This window comes from Plecotus auritus (assembly GCF_963455305.1).
Source record: "Plecotus auritus genome assembly, chromosome: 6".
NCBI lineage: Eukaryota > Metazoa > Chordata > Mammalia > Chiroptera > Vespertilionidae > Plecotus > Plecotus auritus.
The window spans coordinates 146,453,279-146,476,555 of record NC_137773.1 but is presented as its reverse complement, the minus strand read 5'-3'; the positions used below and the strand labels follow the sequence as shown (position 1 = coordinate 146,476,555).

Below are 23,277 nucleotides of genomic sequence, written 5' to 3'. Positions count from 1 at the left end.
TTCCCTCCAGCCTGGCCGGGCAATTCAGGGCACTCAGACCAATAACATGGTTTCCCTCTGGAGCTGGGTGGATCCCAGAACAAATTCGAGACTCAGTTGGAACATGGACAGGGGGACTGTGGGTTGGGTACACAAGCTACCTCTCCGCAGGTCCTAACAAGCACATATCCCACACTGCACCCGGGAGGCACGCCAGGTCTGCAGGACTGTGCCATCCGAGCTTCTTGAAGACCCACGGCAACCCTGAGAGGTGGGCAAGGAAAGGGCTCAGAGAGGTTAAGCAACGGACTCAGGCTCACACAGGCAGAGGCTCAGCAGCGGGTCTCTCTTCGCCCTCCCTGCCCACTCAGAGCTTGTTTGTGGTCTAGCATCCTATGGAGGCCTAGAGGGCACGCAGGAGGCCAGCGGGTGATTGAGTTGCCTGTTCTGTCTACGATTGGACTGATATGTAACAATCCACTCAAGAACAACCCGGCCCAGCCGGTGTGGCTCAGTGTCGACCTATGAACTGGGAAGTCATGGTTGGATTTTCAGTCAGGACACATGCCCATGTTGAGGGCTTGATCCCCAGTGTGGGGCGTGCAGGAGGCAGCCGATCAATGATTCTCTCTCGTCATTGATGTTTCTCTCTCTCCCTCTCCCTTCCTCTCTGAAAGCAATAAAAATATATTTTAAAAAAGAAAAAAGAATGACCCCGCAATGTGCTTGACTCCCCAGCAGCCCTCAGTCCTCAGCCACCAACCACCAGCTCTCTGGCACTGGCGTTCCCTGCCCCCAGCCCTGCTGCTTGCCCACAGGCCTGCTTTGTCATGTTTTCCCTTCCTGCCTCCCTGTGACCTTTGTCCCAAGACTCCCCATTATCAGGGAATGACAAAGTCCTCCCTGTGTGGGTGTGACAGGCAGGAGACTGGGAGAAGGGTGAGAGGAAGGACACGCCTGTGCAGAGAGGCGGCGGCAGCTCCCCCTGGCACCATGGCAGGGAAGCCATCTGTGTGGACTGGCCCAGGTGTTGTCAGCTGGAACATCAACTCCATTAGGGCAAACACACTGATTGGTCCATTGGAAGATCGGGTTCCTCCCAAGAAGTTTCTCTGTTGATGCTGAATGCAAACTAAGAAGTCGGAAACAGGACTTCAGACAAGCTGGTTTTCCAAGTAGCCAAGGGGCAGAGTCTACTTCTGGCTGGTGGGCTTAAGATTTGCTCCTATAGGGGTTCACAGACATGGGGGGATTGGCCTTTTTCTCTTTCTCCTTCTTCTGATGGGAGAACCAGAGTCAAGAAGGCTTCCCTTGCCTGGCAGTGTGGCTCAGTGGTTGAGCATAGACCTATGAACCAGGAGATCACATGCCTGGGTTGCAGGCTCCCAGTAAGATTCCCAGCCAGGGCACATGCCTGGGTTGCAGGCTCCATCCCCAGTAGGGGACGGACAGGAGGCAGCAGATCAATGATTCTCATCATTGATGTTGCTATCTCTCTCTCCCTCTCCCTTCCTCTGTGAAATCAATCAATCAGTGTGTGTGTGAATAGATATACTGTGATGCCCACCCGCCATGCCCATGAGCCAGAGGTCACTGGAGTGTCTTGCTCTTTTCCAGGGCTCCTTCTCACCTTTTTCAAAGGGAGTCTCCCAGACTGGGGTGGGCCCCACTAGGGATATCTGGATACCCTACTTTTTTCTGTATCCAGAAAATTTAGGAATTCCTGGGGGTCTACAATGAATATGAGCCCCGGAGTTGTGGGGGAAGCGCTGGGACACTTTCCTTGTCCACTGGTTAGGGAGAACTGTGGCTCAGTGCCTGCTCTGCCTTAGCTACCCTGGGTGGCTTGGAGAAAATCAAGTAATCCCTTTGTGCCTCAGTTTCCTCATCTGTCAAGGGGATTTTAATACTATCTGCCTTTTCTCCTGGTTCTTACGAAGATCACAGATGATACCAAGTATGAAAACGCCATGCAAACTAGAAGACATGTCATCAATGCAAAGGTGACTCTTCTAGTGGCCCCTGACCCAATGCTGTGCTTTGTCATTTCTTCCCAGTTGGAAATAAGACTGGGTGGGGGAGGTGAGATGGGGCGGGGGGGCAGCGGGCATGGCTTTCAGCGAGGTGGTTATTTTCTTTAGGCCCCATCATCATTGCAGAGCTCTGGGGTGGAAGTCAATAAAACTGAATCCGAGCCCCAGCTTCCTCCATCACTAACAAAGTGACCTTAGCAAGTTCCTTCTCCGGCTTCTAGAAGTGGGGGAGGGGCGATCAGATGACGCTAAGCCCCCTCCTGGCTCCGGTTCTGTGAATTTTATGAACTCCTTCCTTATCCTATAGTCAGGGTTATAACCACATCCCCACTGTGGTCTTGACTTTAAAGGGCTTTATTGGGGTGCACTTGGCATAGAATAAACTCCCAACCGACGCCTTTGCAGTCTCCCCACCCTCACCCTGATGAGAGGGAGCAGCACTATTTTTTCCTGGCTTCCAGGGTTCCCGTTACCCAAATGTCACGGTGGGGCTAAGAAGGGACCTTCAGGTCTGTGATGGGGAGAGAAGAAACGTTGACAGGGCCATCACTTAAAAATATTGACTAGCCAAAACCGGTTTGGCTCAGTGGATAGAGCGTCGGCCTGTGGACTGAAGGGTCCCAGGTTCGATTCCGGTCAAGGGCATGTACACTGGTTGCGGGCACATCCCCAGTGGGAGGTGTGCAGGAGGCAGCTGATCAATGTTTCTCTCTCATCGATGTTTCTAGCTCTCTATCCCTCTTCCTTCCTCTCTGTAAAATATCAATAAAATATATTTTAAAAAAATTAAAAAAAAATTAAAATATTGACTAAATCTTTGGAATCTTGACTCTTTCTGCGAAGAAGCAGGTTTTGGCCAAGTCTTCCATGTTCCCGAGAGAAGGACAGGATGAGCCACGGTGGCAACACCCCACATCCGGTCTGTGAAGGAACCTCACAGGCGACTGTAACTATTCTGAAATCCTGGAAAGTGGGGTGGAACAGATTAACCCTACACTGCGATACAAAAACGAGTCTTCCTATATAGTCCATGTCGTCCTGGGGTCAGCTGCTCTGCATCCACTGGAAATAATGCTGTACGAGAACGAAGACGAGGCAAGGACCCCCGCGGCCAGCTTCTCCTCTTCTGCACTGTTGACATTTGGGGCCGATCATCTTGGTTGTGGGGCCATCCTGCGTTGTGGGATGTGTAGCAGCATCCCTGCCTTTACCCATTAGATGTCAGCAGCACCCCACCCCCAGGGATGACAACCAAAAACATCTCTGGATGTTGCTGAATGTCCCCTGGCGTCAAAATTGTCCCATTTTGGTGTTTTGTCTTGTTTCCAAAGTCCTGTTTTGCTTTTTGGAAAAAGTAATTAAGGGCTATTGTTTTAGCCACGATTGACTGTGTGGCTGCTGCACACCAGGCACTGAGTTAAGGGCCTCACAGACAGCATCTCTGGCATCTCGTTTACCATGACTGGTGGGTTACAAGGGCCTCTTCTTCTTTTATTATGAGAAACACATAACAGGCCTTTCCGTCTGTCTGGGGGGAATTGCAGGTTTTCCCTCTGCCTCTCACCTGACCCAGCGAGGAGGAGGGCCAGTGTCGGCAGGGGAGACTCACCAGGGCCCTGGCCCTGTCACTTCTTAGGATTGTGCTTTCAGGATCCTTCTCACCCTTTTGGAGGCTTATGTATAAGACGAGGAGAGCGATACCTGCCTTGCAAGGCTGTGAGGCTTAGAAACAAAATTTGTGAGGAGTGGGAACATGCCCGCTTTGCGTACCACTGCCTCCTCCGTGCCCGGCCGCTGGCTCATAGTAGATGATCAATACATGCCTCTTGGATGAATAGGTTGGTGGAGAAAACGTTGGGCATCGGTCACAGGCACGGGCACCAATATGTACCCAATAAATACCAGGCTGACCGTGTCTGTGATGCAGACAGGCCGAGGAAAGAGGCACCAGCCGGCGTCAGATGCTTTGGAGAGCAGGCCACACACTACAGCCACCTCTGTCCTTGTGGAATGCGTGATCCAGGAGGACGTTAACACAATGTCACAACTCATCAAATCATTGCCAGTGTGAAAACCACAGCAAAGCCGAGGTGCCACACACTCCCACTTAAGCCACCCGGCCACAGGCCGCTAAGACCCTCTTTCCCAGGGCCTAGCCTGTGGGACTGTGGTTCGCCAAGGATCTGGGCTCTGGAGAAGTTTTAGAGAGGTTTTCATTGCTTGTTAAGCTTAAAACAATGAACTTTAATAAAAGAAAACATGTCCATCGGGCTTGTAAATTCTTAATAGGAGATAAAAGTAATTAGCTAGTCTGTTTGGTTCTAATTCAATAAGTGCTTTCTTTTATTAACTTCATTGTCCGTGAAGATTGGGATTGAGGTTTGTCTGCATTTGGAAAAGGTCGCGTTTGCCCGATGATGGATGGGTGACTGGACTAAGGCAGCCACTTGTGTGCGAACCCTGGCACGCTTCCCCTCTCTACCTGCCGAGCCTTGTTTTCTCCTGAGAAGTGGGGGTGGCATTGCCATGCAAGGCTATGTAGGGAAAGCACCTGGTGTGCTGTGTGGCACAAGGAGGGGTCAGTTCATGACGATCCCCTCTTCCTTCTTCCCTTTACCCCGGAGACAGCCCCTCCCAGTCATAGTCTCCGTGTCTCACTGAGGTCAGGTGATAGTGCTGGTGCTGGTGGCATCCTTGCCCGGATCTGAGTCAGACTGGGAGTTCCTGGAGGGCCAGGGCTAAGATCCCTCCCCTGAGTGCCCCTCAGTGCCCGCCCTGTCCTGTTCGCTGGCGCTGCCGGGACGACATTCCCCAGGCTCGCTGGCAGCAGGCTTTGGTGAGTGTCTACCAGTGGGAGCGCTGATGGGAGATTGGAAAGTGGAAAGCAAGGAGGGGTCAGGGTGTTCACCTAGCCCTCCCACTTCTGTGTTGGGCTGTTTGTTTGGCAGTGGCGGTGTCTCCTCTGATAACCATGGTCCAGCCCTGCCTGGCTGAGACTCTGACCACACCACCTTCCTCCTGCATCCCTCTGTGCCCCGTGGGTGGTCCTGGCAGCCTCCTGCTGGGCTAAGCTCTGAGCGGCTTCTCTGGCTCCGATTAGGCTTCTAAGCTTTTCCGTCCCTGCGAGCACTTCCCAGCTCTGCATTCCCTCCACGTGGACTGCCTCGCGTGGCTGTTTCCCTGACAGGAGCTGGTGGACGCCTCCGTGTCTCCAGCCGTGTCTCTGACCACAGAAGGAGCTCACTGCGCTCCTATTGGCTGGGTGCCTTTCCTGTTAAAATATTCCAGAAAAGGCGGATTTTGCCCTCCTTTTCCAGGCCTTCTCCTTGGTCTCACCTCACTTTCCAGAACCTTAGCAATCTAGAAGCATGAGGAGCAACTCAAGTGAGGCCAGCCCCAGAAAACCGAGGACCAAATCTTTAAAGCTCTTGAAGATTCTGTCTGGTTCATTACTGATTCGTTTTCTCAAGCCCCAGCTTCTAATTGGATCCATCTACATAACAAGTGTAATCAGTGAGCCAAAATTAAATATCCCCACCTCTGCCCTTCTCATCGGTCACAGATCACAGGTATAAAGAGCCGGTTCAAGTGGAAGGCTCGGCTCCAGGAGGCCAGCTCTGCCATCAGTCCTGGCAGGCTCGGCACAGAGGCAGGACCTAACACCTCCCCTCCCCCGCCCCCCCTCGGCTGGGGATTCAAATGAGTCACTCTCAATGAGGTCCTGCCTGCAGCCGAATTAGTCTTGAAGGAGACTCACAGGGAATGCTGATTTAAGAAAAACACAACCTGATTACAGATGACTGGGAGGGAATGGCATTGGTGGTCTCCCGAACGTGCCAGGGCACTGGGACCTTCAGGGGGAGGTCTGGAGGTCCAGGAATGGGCGGGCCACCCAGTCCCTGCCCAGGCCCTCTCCTTCACGGAGGGTCTCAGAGTCTGGAGACAGACCCACCTGGGTTCTCATTCTGCCTCCGTTACTTACCAGCTGTGGGGTCAGGGTGAATGTTTGACCTGGTCTGAGCCTCAGTTTCCTCATCTGTAAAATGGGCTCCTCTGTCATAGTCCTAGAAAGAGCTCCAGGACAGAACAAAATGCTCCTCAAAGAGCCTAACCTGCACCACCCTGCCCGGACCCAGGCCAAGCCTCTGCAGCGCCTGTGAGCCTCTTTGCTCTGTGCTGACCTGGCGAGTCATTTAAATGAACCTTCCCGTGCTTTGGGGGAGGTGGGTTTAAACTAGAGAAAGCCCCTGGGCGAGCCTCGGCTGCTGTTGCTCTGGCTGCGGTCTGTACAGCCTGGTTCATCCGGACAGTGCCTTTCTCTGCATTCACTCACAGTGAGTGCGGGTTCTTCCCGTCTCTCCTCTCCCCTCCCCTCCTTTTCCCACCCCTCCTTTTCCCACCTCTCCCATCCCTTTCCTCCTGCTCCGCCCTTTCCTTCTCCTACTCTTCTTTCTCCCTCCCCCCTCCTTTCTCCTCCTCTTTTCTCTTCTCCTTCACTTTTCCCTCTCCTCCTCCCCTCACCCCTGATGACAACATCGCTTCCTGGCCTCAGAAATGTCTGTGGAGGCCTGGCTGCTCCTTCCTCCCCAGCCCCGCCAGGGGAGGGAACACGAAGGGGGTGACATTTAGCCATTGGAGGGTGACGTGGGTGATGGGGAGAGGGCATGTGGCCTTTGCAATTGTTGCTCTGTTACCTGGTGTGCTAGGCCTAACCCAGATCCCTCCGCACCCCCTTCTCCTTCCCACTGCTAAGCCATGTAGAGTATCATTCTTCTCCCTCTCTCCCAAGCTCACACCCATCTTTATCGACCCCCCTCCCGTGTGAACTTCACGCAGCCATTGCCTAGGACTGGGAATAAAACCCGAGACCCTTTGGTGAGAGGGCTGATGCTCTGACCATTGAGGAGCTCCGGCCAGGGCCTCAGTGGGTTTTAAAGGCTGACCACGTTCACTCTGTGCCCAGCAGCCTTGTCAGTGCCCGGGGGGAGCGCTCCTGTCATGGTTTGGTTTTGAAATTGGCTGAGGGAACAGAAATAGGAGGCCTGTGACTTGTCCTCTCTCAGGGAGCGCAGGGCTGGAAGGCAGGCCTGGCCCCGAACATCGGCCCTGGCTTTGAAACAGGTACCTCAGATTGGACCGCTTCTGGGTTGAGATGCACCTTTGTGGAAAAAGAATGATCAGCAGAATGGAAATAGCCACTATCAGCCTTTCACACTGTATGTAAACGAGCTCATTCCATTTTTCTTCATTTGTGGAAAAATACACAGAGAAAACCCCCTGTGGGAAATGGGAGTTTTAAATGATATTGTTTGTTCTCTGCAATTGAAAAAGTGCTGTGCACGTGTGAGGCATGAGCACTGTGTTCTCCAAACACCCCGGGCACGTGAAAGGCTTCAGGGTAAAGGGGACCCAGGGGTCAAGGCTGGGCTTTGCTGCAGGTCTGTTCACAGCTATGGAGACACCAATTCTTACTGTGAATTTCTAAGGCAGAGATATGTCCTCAGCATTCCTGAGGTTTATTTGACCATGAATCTTGTCATAGAATCTTGGCGGGGGCTAGCAGACCCTAGAGTATATTTGTAAACCCTAGGATCAAAAATCACTAGTGGATATAACCCCCTACAGGTACGGAATACTTTATAGCTGGTCCCCAATGAGCTTTCAGACATGATTTCATTCAATAAGGTTTTCTCCAGGGACAAAGGAGAGGGTCACTTGAGATTGTGGTGGGCAAGAGCAAGACTGGGGACACCAACAGGGGGACCTGGGCACCTGGAGAAGCTCCAGGGAAGCTGGGGACAAAGGCCCCACCTCAGCAGCCCCTCCCACTGGGTTCCTGCTCTGCCACAGCAGATGGGCTGCACTTCCTGAGCGCCCCAACCTCCCCAGGTCCCCAGCCAGCATGAGGCCCCAGCCAGGCACTTCCCTGGCTTTCTTGCACAGGAACATGCATGGTTGTGGGGGAACACAGCTTTCCAGGAGGCCCCTGTCATGGCTGTCTGTCCACAAGGGTTTGGGCCAAGGCTGGCCCTGGGCCACACAGCCAGATTGCAGCCTTTCTCTCTGCATCCAATAGCATTTAGGATGCTCAGGATCAATGAATGATCTGATCATTCAAATCATACCAGAGTGTGCTAATCCCCCATGCTAACCCTCTTGGAATAAACCTACTTATCCAGGGCAATGTTTGCCTAATGGTGTGATTGCAGGCCTCGCTGCAAGCGATGAAGGCGACGTCCTTGACCTGCTGTGCCTTCCTGGGGCCCCGTGAGTGATCCACCATCAATTCGTCCCTGTTAACTACTCTGCTTTTCCAGGTACACCACCATATTTCTGTGTCTGGCAGGAAAATGCAATGCTTCTCAGAGTTATGAACCTAAACCACCAGGAGGCCATGGAGGTACTGACCTATCACGCTTAGCGTCCATTCATCTGTACCCCTGGGACTGTGGGAGGAGTAACTCCACATAATGACCAGAGGTTGCAATAACCAGGTCCCATTTCAAGCATTTTTTATGCATTAACTTGCTTACGCCTCCTGTTGGGGAGCACAAGAGACTTGGTTGGAAAGTTGTAAGGAGGACATTCTGATAAAAGGAAAGGGTGTGGAAGGCCAACTGCCCTGTTTATTGGAATTCTGACTTAGGAAAGACTTAGGGGAGTGTTGAAGGCGGCGCCCCTAATTATTCCTTGACCTTTCTGAACAAGTCTGTGCATGTGCAGACCCCCAGGTGTTCACTGGAATCCTTATGCTTAACCCCTGGATGCCCTTGCCTAGAGGACAATGTAAACATGTGTCCTCCCAAGGTTACTCACCCTACTGATAGTATCGAAAGATAAAAATTCCAATAAAGGCCTAAGTAGGCAGGCAATAGAGGCTGCTCTGGCCACTAAAGCCAGCGGCCCCTTAGCTCTCTCTTGCACAGTCAAACTGTGTCCGAGTAATCTGTTCATCCATCGTTCAGGGGCCCCCAGGGCTGAAGCACAGAGGGCTGGCCTGGACCAAGAGCAGCTGGAATTGCAGGCTGCAGAGGCCTTTAGAAGTAGCTCTGCCCAGGCTGCTCAGGCAAAGGACAAACTAGAAGGCATATGCATCTTAAAATAGAATCTTGGCAAAACAAATGTGCTGTCTAAAGGAATGAATCTCAAATAGGCAATGTTCAAGAATTAGGAGGAGATACTATGTTGGCCAGAGAACATTTTCAGATAAAACAAACCCCCCAAACAAGTGAACTAACAGAAAACCAACTAACAGGCTAAACTAAAATATAAACAACAACAAAGCCACACAGAAAACCACAGGCAGGCAGTCACCTCTTCTGCTTGGGGATGAAACTGACAGTTCTACAAATACAGGGAGAGAGAGATAAAGGATTTCAAAGTATGGGAGTGATTTTTGTTTTTATTTAATGCCAGGTTTCAACGAAGGAAGAATATGTTGGTCACTGGTACACATTCGTTACGTTTAAAACCCGCCCAGATGTCTTGACAGGCTCTGTCAGGGGTGGGAGGGTCCCCACAGCTTCGTCTCAAAGCCGGTAAAGAACCCTCCTCTGGGAGTGTGGAGCAGCCCCCTCATGGCCATCACTTCTTTTTGAACACTTGACGGCACACCTGGTCACCGCATGTCAGTTCCTGCAACATCAGAAAGTGGGTGAGTGATGAACAAGCTGGGTCTTCCTTCTGCCCTGCCCCTGGCCTTCTTGTTGTCTGTGATTTGGGTGGGGGGGGTGGGGGGGGCGGGGCGACTGTAATAAAGAGGACACTTATTCTGGGCAAAGTGTATCTCATGGATCCAATCAGCTGGCACGCCCTGATTTGATTTTGACACTTGAATTGAGCTTGAGCAACTATAAAAACCAAAAATTTGAAGAAATTACCCTCTTGGGCGGGATTTCTCCTACTTTCATGATTAAAGCAACATCACCTCATTTATAAAGGGCAGCAAGCCACGAAGAAGAGAAGGATCTAGTGGGGAGAAGCATTTGGAAGGCAAGGGCCTAGGAAGATGCTTGCTGGTGACCCGTGTGGCTCGGCCCTGTGGGCTTTGTGGCCTTGGGAGATCAGGACGTTGGTTGGTCTTGGCCCAGGCAATGAAAGGGTGTGGGCTGCAGATAAGATGCTGTTTTTCATCCAGACAGAGGGAGCCCTCGAGCCTTATCTGTAACTCATGACCCTTTAAGGGAGGAGAGAAAAACACAAGTGTGGGGAGTGCCATGAAATCATTGCAGTTGACGATGAATCCATTGTCTTCACCACAGGGACCGTTGGGTATTGCACTACAATTAAAAAGATCCATCATCCAACCCGGAGCACGTAGGGAAAACCTTCAATGAAAAAACACAGCACATGCCTCCCATCTGTCATCCATCAGTTGACATTGCCTCTGGAATAAAGATCTCAGGTGAGGCAAGGCTGGCTCTGAAGGGCACATGGTGACCTGAATACTGACATTGGGGCCAGGCACCTGCCTGACTCCACAGATAAATGAATGCATGAAGTGCCATTAGTTGAATGAGCCATTTATTTAACAAATGAGTGACTGAATGCATGAAGGTGTGAAGAATTTTTCAGTGTTTGAATGTTTGAACCACACATTACCTTGAAGATTGAAGAATAAAAAATTAAGCTACCTACACAGATATAATTCAAGGATATCAGCAATGGTACCTACTGCACTGCTTTAGTACGAAATAACCTAAAACAGTGTGGCCTCCGGCGGACACAGCTTACGATGGGAGGCCAATGCCTGTGGCCTACAAACAGTGCATGGGCTCAGCTGCCTCCTGTCCGTTCCACCTGCACCCAACCTCTCTTTTCCACGCTCACATAACTGCGAGGAGGCCTGGTCCCACCCTCTCTGGGGACATCTTAATTCTGAGCCTCACATTTCTCTCCAGCTGCTCTTTACAGGTTCCCTGCCTTTCTCCATGGATCTCAGCTCCCTAGCTCAGCATTTTGAACTTTCATTTTAACGGCAGCCATTCACAGGAACGGCCATATAGATTTCTTCCTGGAGACCTCTGAGCCAGACAGGAATGGCTTTCTGACTCTATGACTACACGCCTTTGGCTGGAGCTCAGAGTCGGGGAGGAGTGCAGGGCCATTTTTCTTGTCAAGGTGCCTGGCTGGATGAACAGGCGGCTCCTGTGAGCACAGAGGCAGGGAGCTGGGCAGACCCGGGACTTACCAGGTGTAGCTTGTCCCCTTCAACCCACTGCCTCCAGCCACGGTTCTCCTTCTCCCCCTTCTGCACACACACGAGGACGTCGCCTTCCCAGGTGATCAGCGACTGCAATGACACGTTCCAGCAAATCAACTGTGTGGCCCTGAATGGGACCGGACAAACGTCCACCTGCGGCTGCAGTCCCGACGCTGTGCCGGGCTCCTGCAGGTGCCTGGTCGCCGGGCAGAGCCCTCAGCCTCGGCGGAGACCTTCCAGGCTCATTTCCACACACACCTGCCATTCTAGCCAAACTGACTCGCTGTGGCTGGTTCTGTCCTCTTTTAAGGAATTCTACTCTTCCATTTTATCCTATGGGACAGATAGCATTCCAGATCAGAAGGGGGAAAGATGATGAATGTGACTGTATCACGAAGTAACATTTCTGGAAGGGGAAAATACCTCAGAGTCAACAGATGAATAACAAACTGGGAAAAATAACTGTAACACATGCCAGACAAAAGACCTGCTTCCCTTCTCTGTAAGGCGCTCCCATAAATCAGTAAGAAAGAGATCATTAACCTAATAGGAAATTCAGCTAAAGACGCCAACCTACAGCTTACATTTGGGGTGGGGAACGTCATTTGGTCTGGCCCTGCCAAGGCATTGGGAGTGAGTTAATTAAAGGTTTGACCAGATAGAGCAGGCTAGTTTTTAAGAGATAACTTTGTATGGCTCTCGGATGATGTTATAAATATCCAGATGGCCCTGGGCAGAAAAATGGTTCCCTCCCCTGGTGACACAAGGAAAAAAACACACAATCCTAGCAGATGGCTTTTAAACATAAGAAAAGACAATCAACTTCACTCATGATAAGAGAAATGCAAATGAAGGCTTTTTTGATACAATTCATCTCACAGTCAAAGATAAAAGAGTGATAACACCCTGCAGAGAGGCAGGCACCTCCTCGGCAGCTGAGAGGCTCCCCCACCCCGTCGCCCCTTAGGCTGAAGGGTTCCAGTCAAGTCACAGGAAGGAGGTAGTGTGAGGGCACCTGCCTGTGCTGTGATTCTCTTGGGAACAGCCCATTGCCGGAGACTGGGCAAAGTCTGTCCTGGATAATTCTCAGTCCCCACCAGAGTGCGAGAGTGAGAGAGAGCGAGAGAGAGCTAGAGAGAGAGGAGAGAGAGTGTGTGTGTTAGCCCTAACTGTTTGCTGTGGGCAAGCAGAGACAAAAAGTGGGAAAGGGGATTCTCTCTCTCTCTCTCTCTCTCTCTCTCTCTCTCTCTCTCTCTCTCTCTCTCTCTCTCTCTCTCTCTCTCTCTCTCTCTCCCTGCAGGGCTAAGAACTGATCCTGGGGCGGGTGGGGTCTGAGGGAAAGCAGAGAGGCAGAAGGAAAGTGGGTGTTAACGCAGGGAATCCTTTGAGTCAGAAAGGGCTGGAAGGAAGCCATTCATTTCAGGAAGAGGGAGTTCTCTACCATCCATGGTGATGCAAGAACAAGTCAGAGAAAACAGGCCTCTTTCTCAAACAAAATGCAAAGACCAGGGGAAATGAATCATTTTCAGCTGAAATTCTGAGCCAATTTTCCTATGAATTCTGGTGTCTGATGCATCGGCCTTCCAGCCACACAGTTCAGAAAAGCCCTTTCGATCCCTCAGCCTCTCGGTGGGGCTTCGCAGGGGCCGTCCCAGGGGTTGGACGCTGAGGCTCTCATGTCAAGTCCGCTCTGATGGAAGCATCTCCAAAGTGCTTTTCGTTTCTGACTTCTTTAGCGAGGGCACTAACTATAAGTCAGCCTCGACATGATGGCAGAGATGATCGGTGCTGCAGGGCAGCGTGAGAAATAAAACGTGTCCTGCTCTCGTGGCCTGGAAGTCAGTAGCAAAGAATGATGACAACTTTCCCTTCCAATCCCAGGGAGGTGACAGAGCTCATGGCCCTTGACCTGGGGAAGCGTTGAGACCTCCAACTTTGAAAGAGCTTCTGGAAGCAGGAGAGAAGGGGGACTCCGAGGAGAGTGGGGTGCATGGTGAATGAGGAAGGGCAGGGTGGAGGGTCCTGGCACTCTGAGGAGCTGGCCTCTGCTGGGGGTGATAACAGGGTACCTGGGGATAGGATACCCAGCTCACCTCCCCAGCTTGGGAGCCAGGGCAGAGGTCCTGGTGGCTGCACTGGCACAAATGGGGTGGGTGCTATGAATATTCAAGCTGTCCACCCTCATACAAACTACACGGGCACGGACAGTGAGCAGCCAATGGCAATCATACCAAATGACAAACCAGAAACCCTTTCCTGGACTGTGTGACCCCTGGGGTCCTTATCTGATACAAAGGTTGGGGTGGGAGAATCCTTCAATTCGACTGAGATTAACTTTCCCCCATTCCTGCTGTGGGGACTGACCAGGTGTAATTGAATTTGGAAAACCAAAGACAGACGCACGGAGTGTGAGTGTGAACACTGTGACAATCGATCACCAGGCTGTGGTACCACATGGTGATGCTGGAAGAGCGGGGACCGGCTGTTACCCCTGCCTTGCTCACCTCCACCCACTGCCCCCTGCTGCTTCCACTCTCTGCCTTATTTACAAACCACTCCTCTGGGTGAGGGCCGGCCTCCTCTGTACTCCGGCTCCTGTGCTTGGAGATAACACGTGAACTCAGGGCTGCTCGCTTTCAGAATCCTCCCTATACCCACGCCACTCAAGCACCTGGCAGTCTGGCCTTTGGAAGCCTGGGGATTTGCTCCATTAGATCCTGGGAGTTAGGGTGATGCTGACACAAAGCCAGAGACTTGCCTGAGACTTCTGGGACTGGAGAACCCTGACTTCACTCAGTATACTGAGTGTTTTGTTTGCTATGCACTTCATTCTTCTTTAAAAAATAAACCAGTGGGGTTCATCTAAAATGGAGAAATTTCATATGAAAACCTATGAATTCTCAACATCTCTTGGGAAAAAAAGATCTGTGAACGTGAGGCATCCGTCCCTCGTGCCAATGTGTGGCTGGTGCTGAGCAGGCTGCCCCTCCAAGGAAGCTGCACTGCCCAGCTCACAGGGCGGAGTCCGCCCTACGACACCCCACCGGGCCCTCTTCTCGTTGCCTGCCAGCCCAGGCCAGACCCTGGAGAGGCCGCACCCTTCAATCGCTCCTTTGCTCATAAGCTTAGTGCAGAAGCTAGCGTGCCCCTTCCTACCTAAAAAAGGTTGCTTAGTGCCAGCATCATTAAGTCCACTCTGGTCCCCCTTTCCAGGTTGTTCTGTCATTTTCCCTTTGTGAAGCCGAATTGCCAGCCCCTCCAGAGTGTGCATATGCAAACCGCCCGCCCAGCTGAGTACCTTAACAGTCCGGTTGTCCAGGCCCTTTGTGTGCTCGTCAAACTCCACTCCAACGGTGAAATCCAAGTCATAGTTGCGGAATGTGCTGTTGGTTTTCGTCTTGAAGTTATCGCCTTCCTGATGAATGATCTTCGTCTGAGTCAGGCGGACTGCGATCTTGCGGGTGGCAAAATCAATATCTGTTGGCAAAGGGAGTTGTGGAGGTTCTGATGTGCTCAGCCAGACTCATTCATTTCTTTAACAAGGCCACGCAACCAGGACCGGAGACGCAGAAGAGCAGGGCAGGCCCCATTTCTCTGCCTAAGCAGGAAACAAGAGTTGTCTTACACCCGACCAGTTTGGGCAGCTAAATCAATCGTTGGGGGGCCCTGGTGGCAGGGGGAGGTCACAGGCAGGGTCATGCTTGAGCTGCAACTCTCCAATATGCATTCATACACATACACACACACACACACACACACACACCCTTCCACCTCAGCAGCTCCATTCTACTTATTTGACATATTGGGTTTCTTTTGAAGAGTTTGCTGAACGTAAGACTTCATGTTTTAAAAGAAAAAGGACTGTTCAAAACTCACCAGCCTAGATCATAGTTAAAGATGGAATTTGTTATTGTCTATCAGCAGGGAAGGATACATATAAACTTCCATTTTTAAAGCCGATTAGGAGCTTTCTTACTTAGGCTGTTCTGCCTCCCTCACCAGCTTTCAGTGTCCTCCAGATACTGTAGACCAGGGGTCACCAACCTGTCGGGCCTCACGGACCACCAGTGGTCCACAGACTACCGGTTGGTGACCACTGCTCTAGACACTCAATAAATACTTGCTTCTAGATTTGCTTCATTGTTTTTAAGGAAAAGATGGCCATTTGTTTATATTTTTATTATGAAAAATGTCAAACAAACAAAAGTAGAGAGGAGCGTACCAGGAACCCTACCCTCATCACCCGGATTCCACAATTACCAAGATTTTGCTGCATTTATTCCCCTACAGCTGTTCTTTGTCCTGATATTTTAATGGAAATCTTACTCATCTCTTAGAGGCCATTAGGAAGTAAAAGGGAGCATGCCCTTCAATGGAGTGTTGCATTTCCCAAGCTTTGTACTTTACAGTAAAAAGCTAAGTGCTACGTGCACCTCCTTGCTAACCTCTGGTTATACACAAACCATCCTTCAAGCCAAAAGGGCGCCGTCTTTGTGGAATCAACCTAGAAACAGAGGATACATCTGGAGCTGCTAAATGTGTTCCTTTGCTGTGAACCTCATTAAGCTCTTGGTCTCTAACCAAATCGTATTTGACCCCCTTTATGCCTGTAAATTCTCCAGTAAAATGGGGGAAAGATGGCTTATCTCACAGTTATTTAATGTAAAAATTCACTTAAATAATGATAAAATGCTTTACACAGTGCCAAGGAGCTGTGGTTATGTGACGCACACTGGCCTCCAAGCCTTGGCCCTTTCTGTTTCGGTCAAACCCAGTGTGGAGTGAAATGTTTGGGCCACACTTACACATCCACCACCCCATGCTGTCCAAGGGCCCCGGACTCTGAACAGTTGGGTGGTGGCTGATCTGCTCACGTACATGGCCCTGGCCCGTCACATGGACGTTTTGTCAGCTTCCTCACTCCATGGTTTGGCCAGTGGGGAAATGCTTGAGCCCTGCTTTGGCCCTCGGTGCTGAGGCCCATGCTGGGCCACACCCTGCTGCTGGCCTCACAGGTGGAGATGGAAAAAAACCAACCAACCAACCACAGGTCACGTATTAACCAGATGAAACAAAGAAGGCGGCTCCTCCAGGCAAAATTACTCAGAAAGAACTGGGAATTACAGAGGAATTCAGAACCGAGGTGTTTGTCAGAGAACAAGCCTGTTTTCACTCCCCAGATGTGGACAGCAAGGCCCAGAGACGTTAAGTGGCGGGTTCCGAGCTACTCAGCTGGGCTGGAGCTCCCAACAGTTTGCCTACAAATACATTCCGTGTATCATTCACAACTAAGGCTTTCCCAGCAGAAAATATTGCTTGTCCTTGGCTGCTTAGAAAGGTGGATCGCAGTTTAAAATGCCTGTTGCTGGGGGAACTGGCTTGTCCTGGAAATAGCATCCCTACTCAATCTTTCTGACCAGGGCCGGCGGAATCTTGTTAGAGGCTCTATGCAAATGTGATCAAGTACCACTTCTTCTTTGGATTGAAAAATGGCACGGCCTCTTGGCTACCCTTTAGCGTTTACACAGGCCAGTTAATCACGCCACCTCTGCTCCACTCTGGGGAAGGGAGCCGAACGTTCCGTTGGCGGGTGCGTGATATTTCTAATCAAAAGGAAAGGTTTACCTGCAGCTGTAGAACACACGCGAGCACCCACACACAGGTTACAAGAACGCTTCCCCTTTGTACTCTGCAGAGAAAATTATTTTCCTGATATCGTATTCTAACACCAGGGTTATCGAGTATGTTTTATCTGCTTCTCTGGATTAAAGGTAGCTCCGAGCCTGATTTACAGCCAGGTGAAATGAATTTCTACCTCAGGGGAGAAGGTCCAAAGGCAAGCTAGTCCTGAATAATATATATATGCCTTGTAGCTGCCGCAGAAGGAAAAACAACAACACTGAAGTGACTTTATTAAAAGCATACTTTTCATAACTGCATTTTGAACAATGCAAGCCATAAAGTTGAAATATGGGTATGCTACTCAACATTAAAATGCTTTGTAATATTATTGTGAAAAAAGCTAGGGTTGCAGGCTAAAAGGGCAGGCGCTGTTTGTCAATTAAAGAGCAGAGATGCACACATATTCATCACATGAAATCTGAGACCCATTCCCTGTGCACCTGTGATGGGCTTCAAACCTGGACTCCTTCATTCTCCAATCATCAGCACTTGTAGGCAATTGTGAGCAGCAATGTGGAGAAGCAATCCTCTCCATTCTTCCATGCCATTTCCTTCTCCGTATGACACATTTAGAGAGGACTTGGCCTGGCCCCCTGCCTGCCTCCTCTTACTCCTCAAGGACATTTTCAAATAGGTTTCCCTGGCCAGCAGAGGCAGGCTGGAGAACTCCCCTTGCACTATTTTACCTCCTCACCTGTAGGCTACTGCTCCACACTGGGAAGGGGGTCAGGATGGAGCTGCTGCTGGTACATACAAGGAAGGGACCAAACTTGTCTTCACCTGGGTCTCTTCCACCCCCAGCACTTTCCCTGTTTGAAAGTGCAACCAGGTACCATGTGGTTTATACAAAGACTTTGGCAATGACCTCATTGACTTGTGAGCACCAGCAGGAATCCAAATTTTGTGACGCCAGCTCTTCCTTGGGTCATTAGACAGTCTCCCTCCCTCCCTCCCTCCCTCCCTCCCTCCCTCCCTTCCTCCCTTCCTCCCTTCCTCCCTTCCTCCCTATCTTCTTCCCTCCCTCCCTTCCCTCTCCCTCCTTCCCTATCTTCCTCCCTTTTCTCCAGCCCATGGCACTGCCCTAGCCCAAGGCACCATCACGTTTTCCTGTACAACGTAACAGCCTGCTAATGGGAATCTCTCTTCCACTCACTCACTCACTCACTCACTCACTCACTCACTCATTCATTTACCGAGGGACTCTGAGTGGCTCTCTTGCAGTTACTAAGGGTCTTGCCTGTCTACTTAGGTGTCCCCTTCCTGACGAACTTGGCTCAGAATGAAGCCTCCTCCCCTAACCCTGGGCCTAGGACCTCCTCCTGGAACAGTGCTGTGGAAAGAGCTTGGGTGTTAGAATCAGACAGGGCTCCTGCCTGCACTGCAGCATTTCCCACCCACTTCCCAGCCCCTTCCCCACTTCCCTGGGCTTCAGATTCTTCCCCTCACGAGATGGAAAGGATTCCTTCCATCTTTGCCCCTGACTCCACCCGGCGCTCTGGATCGCGTATCAATGTGCCAGTTTTAATACTCCACTTGGATGCATAAGGAGCATCTGAAAGCGAAATATGGAAAACAGAATGCTGCATGCCTGTCCCCTGCCCAGCACCCCCGTCTGAACTCACTCTTCTCCATGCCTTCCCCATTTCAGCTAATGGGATCACCACCTTCTTAGTTATTCAGGCCTAAGCCTGGGGGCCATCTTCACTTCCTCTTGCTTCATATTCATCTGCAAGTCCTGCCTGTTTACCTCCAAAATATACACGGTATCTGTCCTCCTTTCTCCAGCCCATGGCACTTCCCTAGCCCAACCCACCATCATGTTTTGCCTGAACAACACAACAGCCTGCTAATGGGCATCTCTGCTTCCAGTCTTGCCCTCCTGTGACTCATCCTTCATACTGTAGCCATAGTGATCCTTCAAGAATATAAATAAGATAGGTTAAGTCTTCCCATCATAAGGCCTGACCTGCCTCTGTGGACTGATCTTTCCTTGTTCACCACACTCCCAACACACCAGCCGTCAGATGGTTCTCGAACATGCCCAGAGCCTTTGCACGTGCAGTTCCCTGTGCCTGGAGTAACACTTCTCAGCATTTAAGCTTCGGCTTCGATGTCACCTGCTCAGGCAGCCTTCCCTGACCACCCATCATTCTCCACCCCATCACTCCTTCTTATTTTCTTTAAGCACTTCCCACTACCTAAAAATCATCTCCATCCTGAGATTTTCAGCCTTTTTCATCCCATGGCACACAGAAATTAATTACTAAAATTCTGCAGCACACCAAAAAATTCTATTTTTTTGCTGCTCTGACAAAAATATAGGTGTAATTTTTGTTGATTTACAAAAAATAATAAAAATAGCAATTACCTCCCTTTTTTGCTGCAAAGTGACTTTAAAAAAATCAGGTGCCTATAATGGTACACAAACATTTCTGTTACCAAAAAAACAACAACCAGACACAACCTGAACCAGCCGGAAGGAGGACCTCAGGACGTGACACTTTTCTCAGGCTGAGTGAGTTTACCAGCTGCTTTCCTTTGCTGTCAAAAAAGAATCTGGGGCCTCAAGAAAGACCAGGTGTCTCAGAAAGCAGGAGAGGAGGTACCCTTGACCCTTGGCCCTCCCTCATTGAACAGTTAATGACTTTGGTAATTTGGGGCAAACCCAAAGGTTGTCATGACGTGTCACTCTGCTGAGGCCCGCAGCTGGGGAGGCCAGGTGTGGAGTGAGTCACTGGGAGTCTCTCATTCCCTCCGGAACCAGCAGTCAGACCTGCAGAGAAAGCCAACTCCCTGACCCTGGGACTAACGCTAAGAAAGTGACGATTCTTTGGCAGAAAGTGGAGTTATACTTCACAGTGTTTACATTTCTGGGATTTGCTGAGATCTCCATGTGTTTTCTCCCCAAATGCCAAGGGCCTCGTGCCCCAAAGCACAAGGCAGGCGAGCTCCATGGACGTGTCAGTGTTGGAGAAACAGCCCCTGCCTTGCAGGGCGGGTGTGGAGGAAATTGCACAGTTCTGCTGGGTTGCTTTCAGCAGGTGAAATTGTCAGGATGGCCCTCCCTTAGCTGCTTCCGGCTGAAACCCTTGAGACCTGTTTTTAGTCATCACCATGACCTGCCCCTCCCCTTACTCACGGCGCCCTGGGCAGGTGAGAGGGAGCAGGTGTCCTGTCTCCATGGTGAGAAGTGACTCCAGCTAAAGCATTTCTGCACGTGGCATCATGGCCTCAAGCTGGAGCAACTTCCTGGGGCCCTGCGACACCGTGGGCTGTCAGCAGCTGGGTAAACTGAGGCAGCAAGCACATCCACCTTTGGGGTTTAACTAGTAAACCACCTACAGTTTTAATATTAATCAGGAGAGTGGCAGCCTACTCCTTCTAAACTTCAGAGACTCTGGCACAAAAAGGTCCAACAAGCCTGGCTGGTGTGGCTCAGTGGTTGAGTGTTGACCCAGGAACCAAGAGGTCACTGGTTTGATTCCTGGTCAGGGCATATGCCCAGGTTGCAGGCTCAATTCCCAATGGGCGGCGTGCAGGAGGCGGCCGATCAATGATGTTCCTCTCTCATTGATGTTTCTATCTTTCTATCTCTCTCCCTTCCTTTCTCTCTAAAAACCAATAACACACACACACACACACACACACACACACACACACACACACACACACACAGTTTCCTTATTAGCTTGAGATCTATGTAGTAGGACGCTAAACTGGAAATTCTGACTGAAGCTGTAAGAGACAATAGGCATCCGATACCAAAGATACTGGGACAGAGCTACCCAAACAGCACATTCCCAGGGTGGGAGCCCTCCCCCATGCGGAGGCTGCACATTTGTGGAGGAGTTCCCTGAAGGCTGTTTCTAGAGCGAGAATTGGCAGCATGCCTTGCATCGATCCCTTCCTCCTGGAAAGGAGAAAGGGTGGGGACAGAGTGGCTGGCCTCTCACCTTAAACCTAGAGAAAGGGTTTCAGGGGCCCACCCTGCAGAGCTGGAAACTAGACGGAGGCTGGATTTTATACCCAAAGTCACCACAGGACTTCTCTTTCTTTAAAAATGAGCAGAAAAAGACACAAAGTTGCTTTCTGATTATATTTCCCTGAATCCGCTTGTTTGGCAGGCTGCTAAAACCTGGCAGCTCGCAAAAGGCCCCTGTTAACGTGCTTCCCGATGTTCCACCGCCGACATCATCCGGAGAAGCAGGCAATGTTTGTGCTATTTCCCCTACTCGGCAGATGAGGAAACCGGTTCTGAGAAGGTCAAGGTCAGAGAGAAAGCCGCAGCCATGTTGGCCCCTCTGGCTCGCTTTCCTCCTCCGATGCTCTTGTTCAGAGCTAAGCTCCAGACCATTTATTACCCACAGACAGAATCAGAACTCAATTCCTATTGCTCACTCAGGGCCCTAAAACCAGGTGCAACAGGGTTAAAATTTTTGCCTCCCCCGCCTCTTCCAAGTACAGAGTGTCCCTAAAAATGCATACACACTGTCCCAGCTGCTAGCTCAATTTTGAAAATGAAATGTATTTTAATAAACACCGCCTTTACCGTTATTCAAAGTGTGTGTATCCATTTTTTGGGGATGCCCTATGTATTGAGGTAAAATTCTGATCACCAGGAGGAAAAAAGCTACCCAGTGTTGGAAATAAGTTTAATGTACACGGAGAAAGTTCTATGAACCGTCGAACATGTCACAGCCCTCACTGTTCACACACTGGAAATGTTCATTAAGCTAGAAGTTAACTGCACACACAAGACCATGATAACCGTTCTTGATGAGACTTCCCATCTCCATATCCAAATCCTTAGGCCTCTGACCCCACCCGTGGCCACTGTTCTCCTGTTTTGTGTGGGCAAGTTCCAGCCAGGAACTCCTCATGTGGAGGAAATGCTACCACTGGCTAAGAGGAGCGGGAGGCCGGTGCAGGATGAAGTCAGGACGGGCAGCCAAAGCTTCTTGCTCAGTGCCTGGACCATGGTAGCTGCTTAGCAAAGTGAGCTCCCCTTTGGGGGGCCAGTCCCCCTGGCTTCCAGTGCCTTCTTCCCACCCCACGAGAGATCCCACAAAAGAGTCCGCTCGGGCACACACTAATTGAGCCCCTGGCGTGGAGTCTATTTCAGAAGTCAGATAGCGTTACTACCTGGTTGGACCTCTATTACCAAAGCCTTTCCTAGCCTCTGCGGGCTTGCTTTTCTCTGGCCCTGAAAGATGTTAGCCACTCCTATTCTCTTCCCACGACTAGACTGACAAAAGGGCAATGCAGGGTCATTGGATAATATTGGTTCCAACCGGCTGTTTAAGAGATGGCAGTCACAGGAATGAGAGCTACTGCGTGATCCTCTCAAGTTTGGCTTTGCTCTTGTATGCATATGTGTGTGTGTGTGTGTGTGTGTGTGTGTGTGCATGTGCGTGTGACTGTGTATGTGTATCCTCCATTCAGTGCATGTTTTCTGTGTACCATGTACTGCACTAAGGACATTCTAGACACAATCTCATTTACTACTATTCCCAACTTGCAGAAGAGAAATCTGAGCCTCAGAGAATGTGTATGATTTGCCTGATGTTACATAGCTAGTAGGCGAGGGGTGAGACCTGCACTTAGATCTGTGAACTCCATAGTGGCACTGTCTGGAGGGCCAGACCACAGTTCTTCTGAAGTTGCCCTCCTTCTTCCACCCCCAGCCACCTCCTTACCCAGCGCCTTCATGTAGCCTTCAAAGTTGTCATTGCTCTCCATCTCCCAGGTTCCATTCTGGTCCCTCGTCATGGTGATGGCCTCTGGTTACCGTGGGTGCGTGGTGCACGTCCAGGAGCAGGCTGCAGGGAGAGCGTTTTGAAATGAGTCACTTTTATAGCCTAATGGATCAGGTTTATGGCTCTGAAGATAACACGTTCAAAGGTGATAAGCACAGCCCAGAGGAACTTTCCTTTCCTTTTCAAAGTTCAGAAGGACTACAGGCAACCCATGCTCAAAGTCCTGGCCTGGGCCAGCATGCGTGTCCTGGTGACGGCCACACACACCTGGCCCTGGGGCAGCTCGTTTTTGGCTGGCTGGGCTCCCACAGAGCCCCTGGCCCCACTCAGAACACTCCATCAGCACTGGAAGAACACAAAGACCCAGTACCCACCCCCACATGCGCTACAGGCCACAGCCCCTAGGCCTCAGACTTGGAGTCTGTCAGCCACGTAAGCACTTCCACTTCCGGTCTGGCTAATGAAGACAAGAAGATGAGCACTCACACCTGTGGAGCTCTACTGTACTCCGTGCTGACCACGGTACATTCTTCATCTTGTTTTATTTTACATGAGCTCTGAGTTATGTTTAGCTATCTCCATTTTACAGATGAGAACAGATCAAGGAGGTTAAATCACATGCCTA

General features: G+C 50.7%; 1 protein-coding gene across 1 annotated transcript; it reads right to left on the bottom strand.

Moving 5' to 3' along the window:
• Window positions 1-9,397: 9,397 nt before the first annotated feature.
• RBP2 (retinol binding protein 2) lies at window positions 9,398-22,715 on the bottom strand. Its single transcript, XM_080675265.1, has 4 exons — window positions 22,593-22,715; window positions 14,513-14,691; window positions 11,203-11,304; window positions 9,398-9,647 (listed from the first exon to the last, which is right to left on the bottom strand). Exons 1-4 carry the CDS (start codon window positions 22,663-22,665, stop codon window positions 9,597-9,599), a joined length of 405 nt encoding a protein of 134 aa, XP_080531391.1. The 5' UTR covers window positions 22,666-22,715; the 3' UTR covers window positions 9,398-9,596.
• Between the last annotated feature and the right edge of the window lie 562 nt (window positions 22,716-23,277).

What these genes read in the sequence shown, in the direction of transcription:
- RBP2 (XM_080675265.1), bottom strand. Translation starts at nt 22,665, where the DNA reads ATGACGAGGGACCAGAATGGAACCTGGGAGATGGAGAGCAATGACAAC. An exon ending in AGGCTACATGAAGGCGCTGG is followed by an intron (nt 14,692 to 22,592) that starts GTAAGGAGGTGG and finishes CTTTGCCAACAG; the next exon opens with ATATTGATTTTGCCACCCGC. An exon ending in AAGGGGACAAGCTACACCTG is followed by an intron (nt 9,648 to 11,202) that starts GTAAGTCCCGGG and finishes CTGATGTTGCAG; the next exon opens with GAACTGACATGCGGTGACCA.